Here is a 16,877-nt window from a genome sequence, read left to right as displayed (position 1 = left end):
AGACGAACTTCGTGTTCTATTTTGCCCCCCCTCCCCCCACCCCGAACACTAACACTGGGATTAATCTCATCTCATTCATGTGCGCTACATGTCATGTTAGTGCTGTTTGTTTGCGCAGGCATTCCTCTTGATACATTGCAAAGGAGGGGTAGAAGAAAACCTTTTCTCTGCAGGAGAAAAGTCCCTTGGGGAAAGATTACGCAAGCCCAGCCGATGATATCATCAAATCAGCGTGGACAGAGAAAAAAGGAGGGGTGGGTGTAAAGAAAGATGTGATTCAAACGAGGGGATGGAGAGGCTGTTTGAATGAGAGAGGATCTGCTTTAATACTGGTGTAATGGCTATAGACGGTCCTAATCCCCCCTGCTAGCTAGCTCCGCAGCTTTTTTCTTTAAAGTTTCTAATGAAATCAACTCCTGTGGCGACTTGCACCCACATGGCAAAAATTACAATCAATTAATCATAACAATTGTAAGAACTAATATATCAGGAAGCAGGAGTAGCAGGAAAACAATGAAAAACAAAACCGCGGCCGTTAAATAAAACATCACACATCAGCGGTTTAAAGTGATGGTGAAATAATGAAATATCAAGTTCCAGATAAGATAAGTTAGAGATTAAACAAGCGATTCACATCCACAGCTCAGCGATGTGGGGATCAGGCCAATCAGGGAGAGGAGCACAACCTCTGTCCACATAAACTGTATATGTTAACTCTCTGGTCAAAAGGAGGATGGGGGGGTCGAACTATCCTGCAGGCATGGAGGGCGACCACTGTGTGTGGACCACACTCTAAAATCTGTTAATATGCCCATGAGGAGCATTTTCTCTGGAAGGGCAGTTAATCACTGACTAGTAAATGTTTATCTAAGTCATATATTTTAGTCAGCAGTCATTATTCATGATAAGGACTTTAATGGGACCATTGATTAGGTTTTTAATTGATTATACCATTGTTTTGTTGTGGTAAAGAGATGGAGTCAAGGCTGAGGCAGATGGGGAAACGTTAGAGCCAATAGAAGGCAAATACTTCTTACAATGTGAGTCAATTCCCGGTCATGCATTTGCTGAATTGCTGAACTGTATACTACCTGATTTAAAAACGCATTCCTTGCATTTTTTCTCTCACCTTGTGGAATTCACATTAAGATATATCTGCTCCACCGTGACACTGCCAATACTTGGAATCCTTAGACTTAGTAAATGAAAGCTTTAAAGCTTCAGACACACGTAGCAGCAGGAAAACAAGAATGGGTTAAGGGAAAGAGTGAGAGTGAAAGCAAGATGGAGGAGGAGGAGGAGGAGGAGGAGGAGAGGGGGGGGACTGAGCGAGAAAAAAGAAGACTTATCTTACCTTCAAGCACTGTAAGCTTGGCACTGGTGTTGATCTCGCCAGCGCTGTTAGTGGCTGTGCACTCGTAAATGGCTTCATCTCTGTGTGTGCGCAGTGGCTGGATCCGCAGTACAGAGCCTGAACCATCATCAAACTCAATCACCTAGAAGGATCAGAGCAAAACAAAAGGGCAGGGATGTTATTTTCAGGGGCATTATTTTCTTTTTTCTTTTCTTTTTTGTACCCGAGGATATCACTTTATTGTATCGTAATAACGTCAGTTCCTACTTTCAGATTATGTAACATTTCCTTATGTTTCTGATATGAGACAGGAAAACTTTGAACATCTGGCAGATTTGCAGCTTCATCAGTTTCTCAAACGCTGCTTTTCCATGTCCTGCTGCAAAATGAAACTTTTCAGGAGTAGTATCTAAGCCTGTCATTCTCCCTGATAACAGCCATTCAAATGCTATTTCCAAACATTCTGCTTCAATAGAAGAAAACCAATCCTGATGTTTTGAGTAAATGATACTATGAAATACAATCCAGCAGGGCCACAACAAGGATCCTATCGAGGAATACCAATAAACCTTACTCCAGCCTTCGCGGCTATGTTGTTCTTACATTGGGGACACACTGGTCAGAGGCAGCGTGAGTGCGAGCTCCCACCTAACACTTCCCCTCTGTTCATACGGTTCAAAAGAAGGAGGGGAAATATATCAAGTGATACATCAAGGTGATGTATGGCCAGAGATGGATGAGCTGAGAAGCAGGAGGGGAAGGATGCGGGTGTGAAAAGACTGGAAGAGATGAAGCAGTCTGTATAAATCAAGGTGGAAGGAGATTAAAGAGAAGGGGAGCTTCTGTTCTTGCATGGAGAAGTGAGGAGCAGGTGTGATGTTCAGTAACAGGGCATTTGATTGTGTGTGCGGCGAGAGGAAACACTCTGTGTAAATGTTGCTAATGGATGTGCATGTGGAGACGTATGTGCGGATGAGTGCTTAATGAGAGGGGGGTTACAGCGGCAGTCTGAAGCCCACGCCTGTTAATGCTTTGTTTTGTGTGTGTGTGTGTGTGTGTATGTGTGTATGTTTGCGCCTGCTTCTTTTTATGTGTGTACATGTGGGTGTGTACGAGTGCGTTCAAAGAGCTGAAAGTCACACGTGAGTGAGTGCTCACCTCAAAGCGCTGCGAGCTGACTTTCTTGCCTTTCTTCATCCAGGTGATTCTGGGCTTGGGCTCCCCGGCGGCCTGGCACACAAATGATGCGACTCCGCCCGAGATACCCGTCTGGTCCTCCGGGGATTTGACGAAAGATGGCGGACCTGAGGAGGGGGGCAAAGGGAGGGAGGGAAAGATATAAGTGACAGGATTAGAGAGGGGAAAAGAAACCAGGAGGGAAGAGAGCAGAAGGGTGGGGAGGGGGTGAAGGTGATGTCAGTAGCTGTTCCAGTCACGTCAGCATGTAAAACCCGGTTATCTACGAGCATTTATCGCTTTTTTTTCTGCAGAAACACACACACAGCACAGGTGTTATTGTTTCACACAACCTCAGCTCAGCCACAGGAGGAACACGTCGTCTCTGTGCTGTCGTCTGTCTCCACGTTCTGCTGATTTTTTTTTGGCTTAGACGCACCACATGAAACAAAGTCTGTTGCAAACAGACAATTTAGTTATAATTATATCACAGGAAGACTGGTGGGGTGGGGGGAGTGGGGGGTGGGAGGGGGTATTAAACCCAATAGAAACAGGGAAACAATCAGATGAACTCCTACTCTTCTCCAAAATGTCTGAAAGATCAGAAATCAATGAACAGCGAGATGCTTGTAAATTGGAAACTTTGGGAGTTCATCAAGTTATTTAGCATTCAAGCAGCGGTGTTTGGCTTACTGGGCATTAACTGGGCGGCTTGTACTAAAATCCAAACAAGGTTTCTACTGTGTTTGGCCTCAGAAATCTCTCGTGTATTCCCAGATAATGTACATTTACAACAACAAAGTGGACTAGCTTGGAAAACACCGCTAAATCCGTCTGCTGCGTTTGTCTTCAGGGTGTTTTTTTTACCCTGCACCACACCCAACACCATTCTTCACAGGACAATGGCGTGTGTGTGTGTTTCAGTGACAGCCCGTCTGAGCCGACATGATGCTACAATGAGCCCACCTTTGCAGCCATGACACGACTGCCATGCCACCGCGCTTTATGCTTCATTTACAGTCTCAGATGTGAATAATACAAGTCTGGCTGCGACAAACGTAACTCACCGTCCCTATTACCAGCCCCTTGTCAGCTTGTGTTTCATCTCCAGAGTCATTAAACAGGGAGGTGGGGAACACCTAAACCGCAGCGGTGACGAACAGACCGCCCCGTGGAGACGCGCACACACAACTGGGTGAATCATTATGCTGTGTACACAGAGGAGATGCCAGCGTTTCCCTCAGAGAGCACACACTGGGGAAAATCCAGCAATGGCTGCCACTGTTCTTTTCTGTTTTATGTGTTCTCATATAACGCTGCTTGGAGGAGGAGGAGGAGGAGGAGGAGGAGGAGGAGGAGGAGGAGGAGGAGGAGGAGAGGGTTGCGTTGGGGGAGGGCGGACAATGTTGTGTGATGTTATGTTAGAATAACATTGTACCAGGTTCTGTTATGGATGAGACCTTTAGTGGGCACGTTCCTCTGCTCTACCTGTTATATCATCACCCCCCCACTGCCCTCACTTGGCTGTGGAGAGAGAGGAGAGAGGAGGTGCTGGCTGTCCTTGCTCTAGGACGTCTCTGCTGCTGAGGAGCTGAGCTTTCTTCAAGCAATATAGCAGTGTACAATAAAAAAAAAGGGTGCAGGCAGTGAGGTGTGCGTGCATACATAACACTTTGATGTCGGATGCTTGTGCGCATTCAAATGCAACTGGTTGGAAAGACAGGGGGGGTGCTAACAGAGATATGTGGCTCCCAAATACGAGCTTACTGTGCAAGCAGAGCAATTCGTGAAACAATGACATTTCCTTCAGATTTGTTTCCACATTTGTACAACAGCATTACTGCATAGCATTTTTTTTTTTTTTTTTTTTTTTGCAGTTGTTTAATACTACAGTCTAATGCCGCTGCTAATACTTAAACCAAATTAACTGTCAACTCTGATTGTAAAATCTGGCAAGGATGAGTGTCACAAGTGATTTAAAATGACAGGGATGCACTGAGATACCATCTCCTCACAGCATTTAAAAGTAAAATGCCAGTGCCCCTCTGACATTATTTTATTTTTTTACTCTAAAAAGTCAGTTTTAAGAGTCGATCTCTGTCAACCGAGTGTCAAATTAGCTAAACAGATTCAAGCTAATATGGTCCTTTAAAGCCAATCATGGTGAGCTCACAATGACAAACAAAAACACTGTCAAATCCACGGCAAATTTACATAACGGTGACAAACTGAAGTGTACTGCAGAAGAGCAGTGTAGTGTGCGAGTGGGCAGTTGTGCGTACTTGGCGATGCACAGTAATCCAACACATCCACCCAGCCATCTGTGACCTGTGGCCCTTTCATAGTACCTAATCCCACCTGACATATGAATGATATTTTCCTCCCGGTGCTCTCCGAGACAAGAATTAAACGGCAAAAGCGCGGCGATAAATCCTTTTTCTATAGCCACAGAATGTGACTGCGACACACACATGCAGGCGGCAGCTAATGATTCAAACCTGATAAGCTCTTAAGAGTGTGTGCCTGAGCATGCATCAGTGCGTGCATGGGTGGTGAGCTGGAATCCTCGAGACCTGATTATCACCGTTCTCTGACTTCCAAGAGTTGCTCCTAACATCTGTCCATAGCGGTTGTGTCTAAGTTGATGTGAGGGGGTTGGGGGGGCTTTTCACCATGTTGCTCCGAGGGAGGATCAGGCGGCATTAAACAGTTCTCGGCACATGCTTCAAATTAAAGGATGTAAGAGCATGCGCTGCCACAAACATTTAAGTGAGGAACTGCTGGATGTTAGAAATCAAGGATTTTTAGGGATAAGCGGAGGAAAAGGGTGAACTGGCCCTCGCTGAGCTTTCCCCCCCGTATTAATCCTCTTAAACGAGCTTCCCTTGAATTTCGATAGTTGACCTATGACTCTAAGGCGAAACTATGGCAAATTCTGGGCTGTCCATTGTTAATCCAGGACTTGCCAAGGATTCAATCACGAAATCTCCAAAAGGTCTGTGCTGACCTCAAACCCCTGACTTACGGACAGGGGTTAATAGTGGTCCTAACACACTCCAACGAAAGGGCAGAGGCATTTATTTTTAGGCTGAGTCTCTGCACAGTTCCTCCATCACTGTGCCACCACTGGTGGGTGAGGATATATTGAACTGTTCAGTTTGTCAGTTCTTTTCTTAGAGAGACAAAATCCAGACTCGACCCTTTTTTTCTCAGCCTGTGTCCCATTTTCCTGGCTGTCAGGCAGTTGTCACATGAAAACAATGGCAGGGACGAGGTGGAAAACACATAAGCCTACCTATGCAAATCCTTCTCTCTTTCACAGTGACTGCGAGCTTTGAGCCGCACTCTTTCTAAGCTTTGATACATCACATTCAAAACTCATATCTCGACACACAAAGGTTTAACGGATGCTCTCTTCTTGCTGGCAAAGTGCTGCCATAGCTGTCAGGACTGGGACTGGTTGCAAGGTGCCAGAATTTTTCAGGGTTGAGGTTATCGACTCATAAATTCCTCATATTTACCACATTCATTTATCCGAGGTATTGTCTTCATTTGGCTGGTTGACTAACTAACTACCTACTACTACCTCTGGACCGACACTGATAACTTAATACTCACTGATCTGCTCTCGCCTCCTCACTGGCAGTAAGTGCAATATTCATACACGACTCAAGCCTCCTGATATTTCTGGCCCTCTCAGCCAATTAAATGCTAGCAGGCCTAAATTGGTTGTCTTTGAAAGATACCTTCTGGGACAGGGACACTGAAAGTATCTAATATGAATTAATGCCAAACTTAGTGCGAACAAGTTTATATAGTTTCTTAAGTTATATAAGTTCTATTAGCGAACCTACACCCCTGGCAGATAAACGGATCTGATTATTATTATTCAAAGTAGTGGTTTAAATTCACCAGAAAGATGTAAAGTGACCCATATGCAAAAAGTGTGGCTGTACACAACAGCATTAATAGTAGAGGAGAGGGATAACAAACACACACACTTATTTTTTCGTTGCTGGAGCTAAAAGGCTTTCATGTTACAACTAATGAATGGAATAAATGAATTAATCAAAGCAAAAAACAATAAACACAAGTGAAAACCCCAAGTTTTTCTTCTCTTAATTTGTGGGACTAATAAGGTGTTTCTTGTACGCCACACAGCCTGACAGAATCTGATTATCAAACAAATCATGGGCAGTGTTTCCCCCAGAAAATGTGTTAGTTAAGGTGGTGTCTGTCCTGTTGGGGGGGGGGGGGGGGGGGGGGGGGGGGGGGGGTGCGCGCGAGCGAGCGGATCGATTTCGCTTTCACCACGCGCGCTGCTGTTATGCATGCGCGCTTCTCTGTGGTTTGTATGTGTGTGAGAGGAATGACGGCCGGGGGGGGGCTGCGGCGGCGACGGCGAATATCGCTACATTTTTATTTTTTTAAGACGTTAGTTTAGGCGGCAGCTATTTGTTGTTAAGGCGGCCGCCTTAACAGGAAAGCGCTGCGGGAAACCCTGATGGGGTTATTAGGGAAATTAATGCAAACCCTTTTAACGCCTAATGTTCAAAAACTTAATACAAAGTGCTGGGTTCATCTAGCAGTGGTTATTAGAGGTAATTCATAGTGGTGTAGTGTGTACCTGCAGCAGACATACTCTCACTAAAAATCACAAACAAGTGCATGTTTGACCTGTTGGAGTGAAATTGAAATGTGACCCAGGGGAGGGGCTACTGACACATCTGCATAGACTCAGGTTAAGACAGCAGTGAGGGAGCCTGGAGGCTGCTGATTGCTCTGTGTGTGTGGGGGGATTAAACAGCTTCTCTCAGTTAACCTCCTAATGCCTTCAAGCAGGATCTGTGGGGTCTGAGGTCATTAGAAAGGAGAAAGACACAGGGGTTCCCAAACTCCACGGCTGCCAAAGGTGTTTCGTTCTTCACTCCACTGATCTCCAGGGATGGGCGATCAGGAACAATAAACTAATGAGTCGTATTTGAGGACAAGAACAGAGCTCAGCTTTTAGTGGACTAATTGAGTGGTTAACCAAGATATATATATTCATATATTTTCCCACCTGACACACGATATTTTCCTAAGCAGCTATACGGTTTTTCTTTTCTTTTTTTTCCTTGTCGAGGGCCTCAGAGCAGGGCTCGTAATGAATGCGGAGACAGCAGGGAGAGTCATGCAAATGGCTCTTGTGTGGCTAACAATTAGTGTATTCCCATGCCTGCCAGAATGCCCGATGAGAGCTACTCTGTAGTGTAGGATATCAGGGATCGATACACATGCGGCAGAGAGAAAACCATTAATTCTTATTAATAATGGATTAGCAAGTTATCATTTTCATGAGGCAACACTTAGTGGGAATTTGTCTGATGGCATCAGCAATGGTTGTTTTAATGGAACACTTCCATTAAGGCCTTTTCAGGCCATTAGCAGGCAACTTGTTTGCAATTAATTCGATATAAAGCTGCCTCCCCTGTAAGTTATTTACCCCCGCTAAAGTCAACTGCACTTCAGGCTGTTTAAACCAATAAACATCATGTCAGCTATCTGCACTTCTGTTTTACAGCTCGACACCAAGGAGCGTCGCGTTATTTGTTTTCCAAATGACACATGTACATTGCACATGTTACAATTCATGCGAGGGGACCCCGGGTCTGGATAATGGATGGTGAAAGCATCTGCCATAATCATTTCGATGTATTTCAGGTCGAGACAATTTTATTTCTATTATCCAGTGGTTACAATTTCAATCTCTCACATCTGTCAAACTGAGATCACATTCTGAAGAGCTGTAAAGAGCAATGCACTTGTCATTGCACTCCTCCACTTATTGTTTCTGTGACAATCACACCATATTGTTCTCCTCTCTGTGAACTAGTTAAACGTATGCACTGTGAGGTGAGCGAGGCAGAATTAGATTTTTATTAATGACCCAACCATCTTCAGCTTACATTTTGCATCTCATAAAGAACATCCTGGTTTCAAACCTGACTAGGACCCACATGGGTGGAGTTTGTTTGTGTAGCTTCTGCTGAACGGTTTGGTTTCCTTGCACTCGTCCTCTCCTCTCTCTCTGCTCATTAGCAGTCGGTTCACACAGCCCTCACTCATGATGGCACAGAAACTAAAGAAAATTTCTTAAAACGATAGCGTCGCGGGCCAGAGATTGATAGAGCTTTATAACCTTTATCAGGACTTCAAGTGAAATCACAAGAGCAATGCGATTCATCATCTACTGATACTGTACTTAAGACAAAATGTCAAACCTATGGAAGAAGAAAACCAAAAAAGAAAAACATCAAACTTTCAATACCCCGTAGACCACGAAGACAGGCTTTCTATCAGGCCTTCCAGCCTTCTGTGAATTATTCAAGACAGTGGAGAAGAACAAGAACTCTAAGTGCAATTACCCTTCACTCCTCTCTTCCCAGTGTGAGCAACATTAATGTAATGGCTTTCATCTTCTCAAGCCGATTATGAAAGAGGGAGGAAATCTCTCAAGTCTGCACTCTCTCCTCTTGACTGTCAGTCAATGTATCACATTTTTTGGGGCAAAAAAAAATAAAATAAATGAAGTAAAAAACAAAAACGCAATGTGTTTCTGTGACCGATGCCTGGAGTGGGCATTTAATGGAACTGTTTAAAAAACATGCAAGGATAAACGCTTCTTTGTGAACTTTTTTTGATGGCGAGGATGTGGGTGTTCCTAGTATCACACAACTGGGAGTCTGGGGTTTTATATTACCTGTGGTATTTAAACTGGCGCCCAACCTAGATCTAGTCAAAGATGAGTCACTACCTGTGGCTTCTTTCAACCCACCTTCAGTCCTTACGGGAAAGTTGGAGCAGACATTAGATAAAGGCAGCCGCTGCACAATGTTTTCTTTGGTATGTTTTTGAAAGGAAAAAAAATGCTTCTATTTTTTCATTTGTGTGAGGAAATATTTAACATATTGCTTCATGCCGTTTTAAAATCAGGGCATACATGCTATGTATATATATTTTTTTTTACAGTTTCCTTTCCTCTTTGCAAACACCCATAATTGCCAGCTTGTTGGAGACTCAACATATCATTAACTGAAAACAACTTAAAGTCTGACAAAAAACAAAAAAAAGTGTACACTGCAGTTGAACCAGCTCTTCAGGAGGCATGTGCCCCTAAACTAGAAGACAAGGCAGCTAATGTGCTGGCTGAACTGCACAGCTCATCTGCATAAGCCTGGAGGGGATATATCACCCCTTATGTTCATTTAGTTTGCTTGATGATAAAATGTTCTTATTTCCCACTGTCATGAAACTAAGTGTTTTTCCGTTTTGAAACTGTGAAGGATGACTGACTGCTGCATTTGAAGGCATGTGTGGGTGGGTAACGGAGAATGTCAACCTGGAAACACTCACATGCAAATCAAAATACAAAGAGAGGAAAAAGTACATTTTAGATGCAGCTGGAATGTGTAATAAAGCATTTAGTGTGACACCTTTGTAATGGAAATCCAAAACGACTCTGTGAAGTTGCGATGGGTGTATGAAAGACGGTTTCTACAACTGATGAGGAGGCTGGAGGGGGGGGGGGGGGGTTATTAATGGTGGTGGGTACAGTCCAGTGGTCACCTTGGCCTGGTCCAAACCATGACACACATTCATAGACCAGTGTGTGGAAAATGTTGCATTTGTTGCATGATCCCAGGAGGGGGGTGGGTTAGGGGCTCAGCTGCTGAGATGGCTTCCAGCTTCTTCAGACATCCCATTTTGGGGTTAACTCATCATCCATCACCGGGCACCCCCTTGTGACCCTACTAACCTCATTAATTTGCCTCCCCTAGATTAGCCTCCCCTCAGAGACCACAAAGAACCCCCGCCATTGTTCTCATCTTCTCCCTCACAAGACCCTGAGGTCTTAAGTAATTCAACTCTCTGTTAGCCAAAATTGAAGGGGCAAATTAAATCATGTTACTGTAGGGACATGAAACAAAGAAATGCTGGTTTTGCGGGCGCCAACAGGCCCTTTGCTGCTTCCCTTATGATTTAGAACCTTTGAAAAGCAAAGGTGACCATTTACCCATGAAATAGATCCCACTTGAGATCCGACTATGTTTTATCCTGCTCCATGTCCACGGGCTGTTTGGGTTGAGTTAAATGCCTTAAAATGCACCTCGGAGAATTCTCCACGAGTAAACAATACAAGGGTGTGCAGCGATGTGCCCATAAGATACTAAATCCTGTCCCTTTTTAGTGAAAGCTATCTTGAGTTTCTCCCGCTTCAGCAGAGTGTGATCATTGATCAGGATGTGATGAGAGCAGATCGTCGTACGGGCATTCCTTTCATGCTTATTGTACTTCCCACGTAATATCTCAACACAAATTAAATCCACATCAATTCTTCCAAATCTGTGCTAATACTAGATTATTCCATTTCATACAACCTAAGATTAAGTAAGAATGTAATCATAACAAGTTTCAACAGACAGTGCGGGGAATTCAAGTGTCTTTTGTCAATAAAGCCATCACTGTGTGAACACAGAATTAAATGTCTTTCTCTGCCCTTTTCTAGAAGGACACTGCCGGATTGCTGGATCCGGGACACAGCAGAGGGTTTGGGTGACTGCCTCTGGCCCTGCTACTGAGCTCCCTAATTAAACTATTAATCTCACATCATTAACCTCCGATGACCCTTCCCTCCCTCCATTCTGACATTGCTGCACTGGCTTATGAAAACAACTTCCCATCGAATCTCTCCAGCCTCTAAATTGCATTCCTGTGACGCTTTATCTTGCAGATGTTTTTCTCACATATATTGCTTTCTCCCACTGCTTTCACAGGCTGCATTTTCTATTGTTTAGCTTTCTTGCCACCTCAGCCTCTCTCTCTCTCCCTCCCTCTCTCAGTGCGCCTGTCTGTATGATGTGTGCGAACCACAGCTGTGTGTTAAGTGCATTACTCTCCAAGTGGCTCTCCAAGGTGGATATGGTTACTTTTAATTAAAAAAGAATCAATTTATATCCCTGTCAGTTTTTGAACTGGGTGACCATATGGACACTTAAAAGTACAATCCAATTTCCAGCTACCCAGCCCCCCTGTCTGGTCACCCCTTTCCAAACCACTTTGGCACTTCCATCACATCAGTTCTGTGTAGTAGCTGGAGAAATTGCCAGATCAATCTACAGACTTTGTATTATACAGTACGTCCCTGTAATACATGGTAGTTTCAGTGGAAATAAGAGGTTTTTCAAGCACTTTTTTGAGCTTAACATCCAGATAAATTATTATATTACCAGCTTTTGAGGGATATTTCTATCTAAAGCTATGTATATTTAGCATTCGAGCCCCATGGGAGGCCTCTTGGTGTTCAAACGACTGATGGGACATTAAAGAAACACAGCAACTAGGAAACTACAGTCTGTATAGAACTAACAAACTGCCATTATTATCCACTGGTGGCGCATATGGGAACACAAATGCAACAATAAACTGTTGTTGCGTGAGACAATGGGTTGCCACGAAAAGTGGCATTAAACTTCAAGGAGGTCTTGCAGCACCACATATGAAAAGCCACCCAAGATTATAACATGAGAGGCACCAGAGGAGACACATACATCAAAAGCTTATTAAAGCCAATGAAATAACTCACAATGACAGCACTACAAAAAGATAACCATTACATTTAAGTGCTGGGTATGTGTGACTTTGAGGCTGACCTTGCAAGCCAGTGGCCTATTGTGTACAACAGGGCTGTATAGGGAGCTGGTTGATTAGGCAGAGCTCCCCGGGGATCGATGGGACGTCTGCGATCAGCACTCGGAGTAATCACACTGTATTGTGTGCCTACTCAGTGACGCTATAAGATGAATGATGTCAGAGTGCTATGACACTGATAGTGCTGGTGGTGTACTTACTGTATTTGTGGTGCTAAATCATGATGAATCGTGCCATCTTGACTATCACACCAAACAAACAGTACGACGACCACCACTGAAATGCAGCCAGGCTAAATCAGCAAGTAAACAATTCACTGCAAATGGATTTACCCATAGTTCTCATGTAAGGACACGGCCTGACTCTGCTCGCACATTTGGCACGTACGTATGGTTGCTTTACCCGCTTAACTTTTTCAATTGGGAGACAAGGACACCAGACTGAACCCATGTAATCAGAAACTCACCAGGCACCCAGCCCATAATATCTGTCTGGTGTCTGCCCTGTAATACAGGAAATCTAAACCAGAACTATGAAGTTCACATAACTAAGTTGCATACAAATTACAGACACCAAATGCACACAACCCTGCCATTAGTGGTAGGTGTTATTTTTACCCCCCCAAACTGTCTTATTTTAATTCTATGTCTGTTTGCTTTACAGACATACACTGCTTTTGGTAATAGCAGGTCTTGGACTTTTCCCATGTGTGCTTTCATTAAACTATCATAGGTTCACCTTGGACCAAAGCCAGGCATTTCTCCAAGTCATTATTTATTTTATCCTCCCTATGAGATGAAATGAATTTTTAAGATGAAATCTTTTCTTCAGTCTCTTATTCATGCATCAGTGTTTTGGGTGTTATCGCCACTGAAAATGCTTGTGCCAGCTTGTCACAATAGAGTATCTTTGTCTGTTTATTAAATGCTTGGTTCTGTGTTTTTTTATGCGTAAATGATGTGATTACTGAAATTAGAGACCAGGGCAATCTTAGAGACAGGGAGGCCGAGAGCACAAAGACTACATCTACACCAATAAAGATCTTTAATTCTGGCAAATGGAGTGTATATTCAACACGTCTAAACTGCATAAAATACCCTGCATACGGCCGTAACAGACTAATACAGTTTTGAAAAGCTTTCTCAATCCTGCATGTTTGCCTTTGCATATAGGTGTAGTATCGATTAAAAAGAGCACAGTAGCAGCACAGCTTAATAATCAAGGTCCCATCCAAACTCTGCACTTGGCATCTGACACACTCAGCACATTTGAATAATATCTTGGCACCTTCAACACCCCTGACATTACTTTCTTTTGTAGTTGATCTCTAAAAGCAAACGCAGTTACTTTCTTTTCTTTTTTTACCCCCACTCCCTTGGTAACGATTAACATGCAGGCAATAAAAGAGCACAGGTACACAACAAAACATGGCAATAAACATGTGCATAACCAATTAATAAATTACTGACATGGCAGATCTCATTTGCTTTGTTGAGAAACCAACTATGCCAATTATTCATGGACCAAAAACTGTCTTAGTTATTTCATTAATTTCTTAAAGATAATTAATCATCAGCGAGTCATGCTGTATTTAAATCCTTAAGTGATTGTTAGTATTCAGAGTTTGTTGTTTTAAATCAACAGAGGGACTCGACAACAAAGCACAACAGTTTTGGTTGCGTGGGAAAAGCAAAACCAGTGGACTTCAGTCGAATGCATGTCAGTGCTTTAAAAGTCTAGGGATTAAGTCAGAGCAGTGGGCCTCAACTTTTAGTCTTACTGCACCATTGTGGCGCTGATCATGGCCTGATTTGGTCCGATCATATTACAGGCACTTGACAGAAGAAGAAAACAGACAGGAGTGCAGGACGTTTCCACGAGGTCAAGTTCACACTGACAATGTGCAAAAACTCTAGACACACAGCAAAAGACTAAGATGATAGCACAGGGGTGAGCGAGAGAAAGACAAACCCTATTGTACCTCGTGTATGAAAGGACAGGGCAGTTGGCGTGGTCGGGGAGGGCGGGGAATGGGAGGGGTTGGGGTATAATTGAATTACAGTGACCCTATGACAGCACTAGAGGTGAGGTCATGTGTGGAATTAATTCTGTCCCTGACCTCGTCTTTGGCAGGGCAATACCTCTCAACTGCCCCTGGACCCGGAGGCAGAGCGATGGTGACACATCTTTCTGAGCGCGTCCATCGGGCCAAAGGCGTCATCCAGATTGACAGCGACGCACAGGGGCTGACGGAGATTCACTATATGCGCTGTATGCTTATTTTTAGTGCAGATACTAAAGCTCTCTATACTTGGGGACATGCATTAGATGAAGCGCTATTTCCGTCTGCTTGAAACCACCAAAGGCACCTAATGTAAACAGAATCTATATTCTATTTCAAAAGACCCTCTACGCCACACATGAAGAAAGCTGGTTCTGTGGGAATATCCAAACATTGAATTTAATATGAAATACTGTAGTGGTTCAATTCAACCTTCGTCAGTCCCTCTAAGGAAGTCCAAAATTCCTGCATTTGCTCTGCTGATGATCAGATAAGGCAGTAAATTAAACTTTGTCTCAAAGAGCTTTTTAACTCCCCCTTTGTGTGTCATTTTCTCTATATGCAAATGAAAAGCTACTGTCAAAATACAGTGCGTGGACAAAGTATTAGCACCCGTTCATTTTTCTCATTTTGTTATATTGCAGCTTTATGCTGAGACATTTCAATTCATTCCCCCTCATCAAGCTTCATTCAATACCCCATAGTGACAAAGTTTTAATTTCACTTTTTCCTCTTTAGTAATACATTTCTAAAATTCAGTTCAGTTGCTTCGCCTTGATGACCTATTGAGTGTATATTGATGAAGAGAAAAAATGAACTCCAATGATCTGAGCAAAAAGGCTGCGACATATCACACTGTGGGGGGGTCTGAATACTTTGTGAATGCACTGTACGTATGAGGCTTAAAGGGATAGTTCAACATTTTGGCAAATTCACCTATCACCATAATCCCTATAGTCATAGGAGAAGGTTCATTACCTTTAACTATCGGTGCATTGTTGTTTTGAGATCTGCGGGGCAGAGACGTGAGCTGCTCAGTGAACACAATGAAGGTGAATGGTACAGGTCTCCTGTCCCTCAAAACTCAACAAATACACAATCCAACAACTCCAAAACACTCGACCTGCACATTCAGCACACTAATCATCTAACATTACGAGATGGAGTTGTTTTCGAGGCAAATGCGTAGCCGGAACTACATTCCCAGACACGGCTGCTGGGTGGAGTGATTTCAAAAGCGCATGTAGTTCAGAGTATTTGTTTCATGTGACGTAATGTTACATAATTATACATGACTATTTCATAGTGTAGTAAATGTGCAGGTCACATGGAGTTGTTGGACTGTGTATTTGATGAGTTTTGAGGGACAGGGGACCTGTACCATTCACCTCCATTGTGTTCGCTGAGCAGCTCATGTCTCTGCCCCGTAGATCTCAAAACAACATGCACCGATAATTAAAGGTAATAAACCTACTTCTATGGTGAATTTGACAAAATGTTGAACTATCCCTTTAATGTGAGGAAAGCAAGGCAAGACTTCACAGGTGAACAAGGTTACTTACCGTCTGCCACCGAGGAGAACACCATGCAGCTGAGTAGAAGCAGGAACAGCAACGCCCCTCTGGGCAGGAGGGGCACTGCCAGGTGAATATTAGGCACCATGTTCCAAGTTGGCACTGCTCCCTCCTCAGTCCCCTGCTAGATGCGTCCCACTCTGACAGGATCAAAGACTAACACCTGGGAGAGCAAACACATGCAGAACAGGAGTAGAGAAACATTAGTATTCAAACTCACAATGTATTTGCATACATTTGAATGAGCATAATAACTAGGCCTGGGACGATAATACATTTTGCTGGACGATATATTGTCCCACAAATTATTGACGATAAACGATATTATTGACACATTTTTTTGAGAACAAATTATAATAATATTTCATAATAATGCAAGTAGACCCTTTTAAATGCGATAAACTTTTATTTCTCATGAGTATTTTTTTTAACCATTGTAATTGGAATGACAAGAACTTATATAGCTACTATCCTAAATAAATAAAATAAACAAAAAATAATAAACAGTGCAGTGCAGCTCTTCTGTCCAATAATATACACCTGAAGCTCCACTTTTCATTCAAACAGACTAATGTGACTTCCACAGATGTAAGATTTCATCAATGAGACTAGCATTTATCTCCTAAAAACTATTAAACCAGCCGGCGGTAAACCTCTAAAAACCTGCTGATAAGTTTTCTTAGTCGTTTTCTCCCCCAATGACGGAGGTTGACTGACTGGCCCGTGAGCTGCTGCAGACGGCTGCAGCCTGTGGGAAGCCCCGCTCCTCCTGCTCGCTGCTACCACATTAGCTCCAAAAACGTCGGAGGAAATCTCCTAACAGGCGATGTGGATAAACTGACCACAGACTGGGGGTCTAAACTGTGACTTTCTGGCATGAAAAAAATATTAAAACTTTAAAAAGTGACGTGTTAACAGCGCCGCAGCAAGAATTACGGCAAAATAGCTTTTAGCTGCTTAGCTTTACAGCTAGCGCTGCCGGTTGCTGCCAAATGCATTCTGGGAAACAAAGATCCTGGAT

The 16,877-nt window shown here is 43.3% G+C and overlaps 1 protein-coding gene across 2 annotated transcripts in view; it reads right to left on the bottom strand.

Annotated features, from left to right (window-relative positions):
- ptprfb (protein tyrosine phosphatase receptor type Fb) overlaps nt 1-16,877 on the bottom strand; it is a 174,055-nt gene that overhangs the window by 98,247 nt on the left and 58,931 nt on the right. For both annotated transcript variants that reach the window (XM_083991830.1, XM_083991829.1), the window contains exons 2-4: nt 15,845-16,019; nt 2,513-2,658; nt 1,355-1,496 (exon numbers count right to left, since the gene is read on the bottom strand). In XM_083991830.1, coding sequence (XP_083847956.1) covers nt 1,355-1,496; nt 2,513-2,658; nt 15,845-15,944 — 388 coding nt within the window. In that variant the 5' untranslated portion in view covers nt 15,945-16,019. The remainder of the gene's footprint in view (nt 1-1,354; nt 1,497-2,512; nt 2,659-15,844; nt 16,020-16,877) is intronic.

Source organism: Trachurus trachurus (assembly GCF_905171665.1).
Source record: "Trachurus trachurus genome assembly, chromosome: 17".
Taxonomy (NCBI): Eukaryota; Metazoa; Chordata; class Actinopteri; order Carangiformes; family Carangidae; genus Trachurus; species Trachurus trachurus.
Note: the sequence above shows the minus strand (reverse complement) of the source record. Positions and strands in the feature narration are given on the sequence as shown.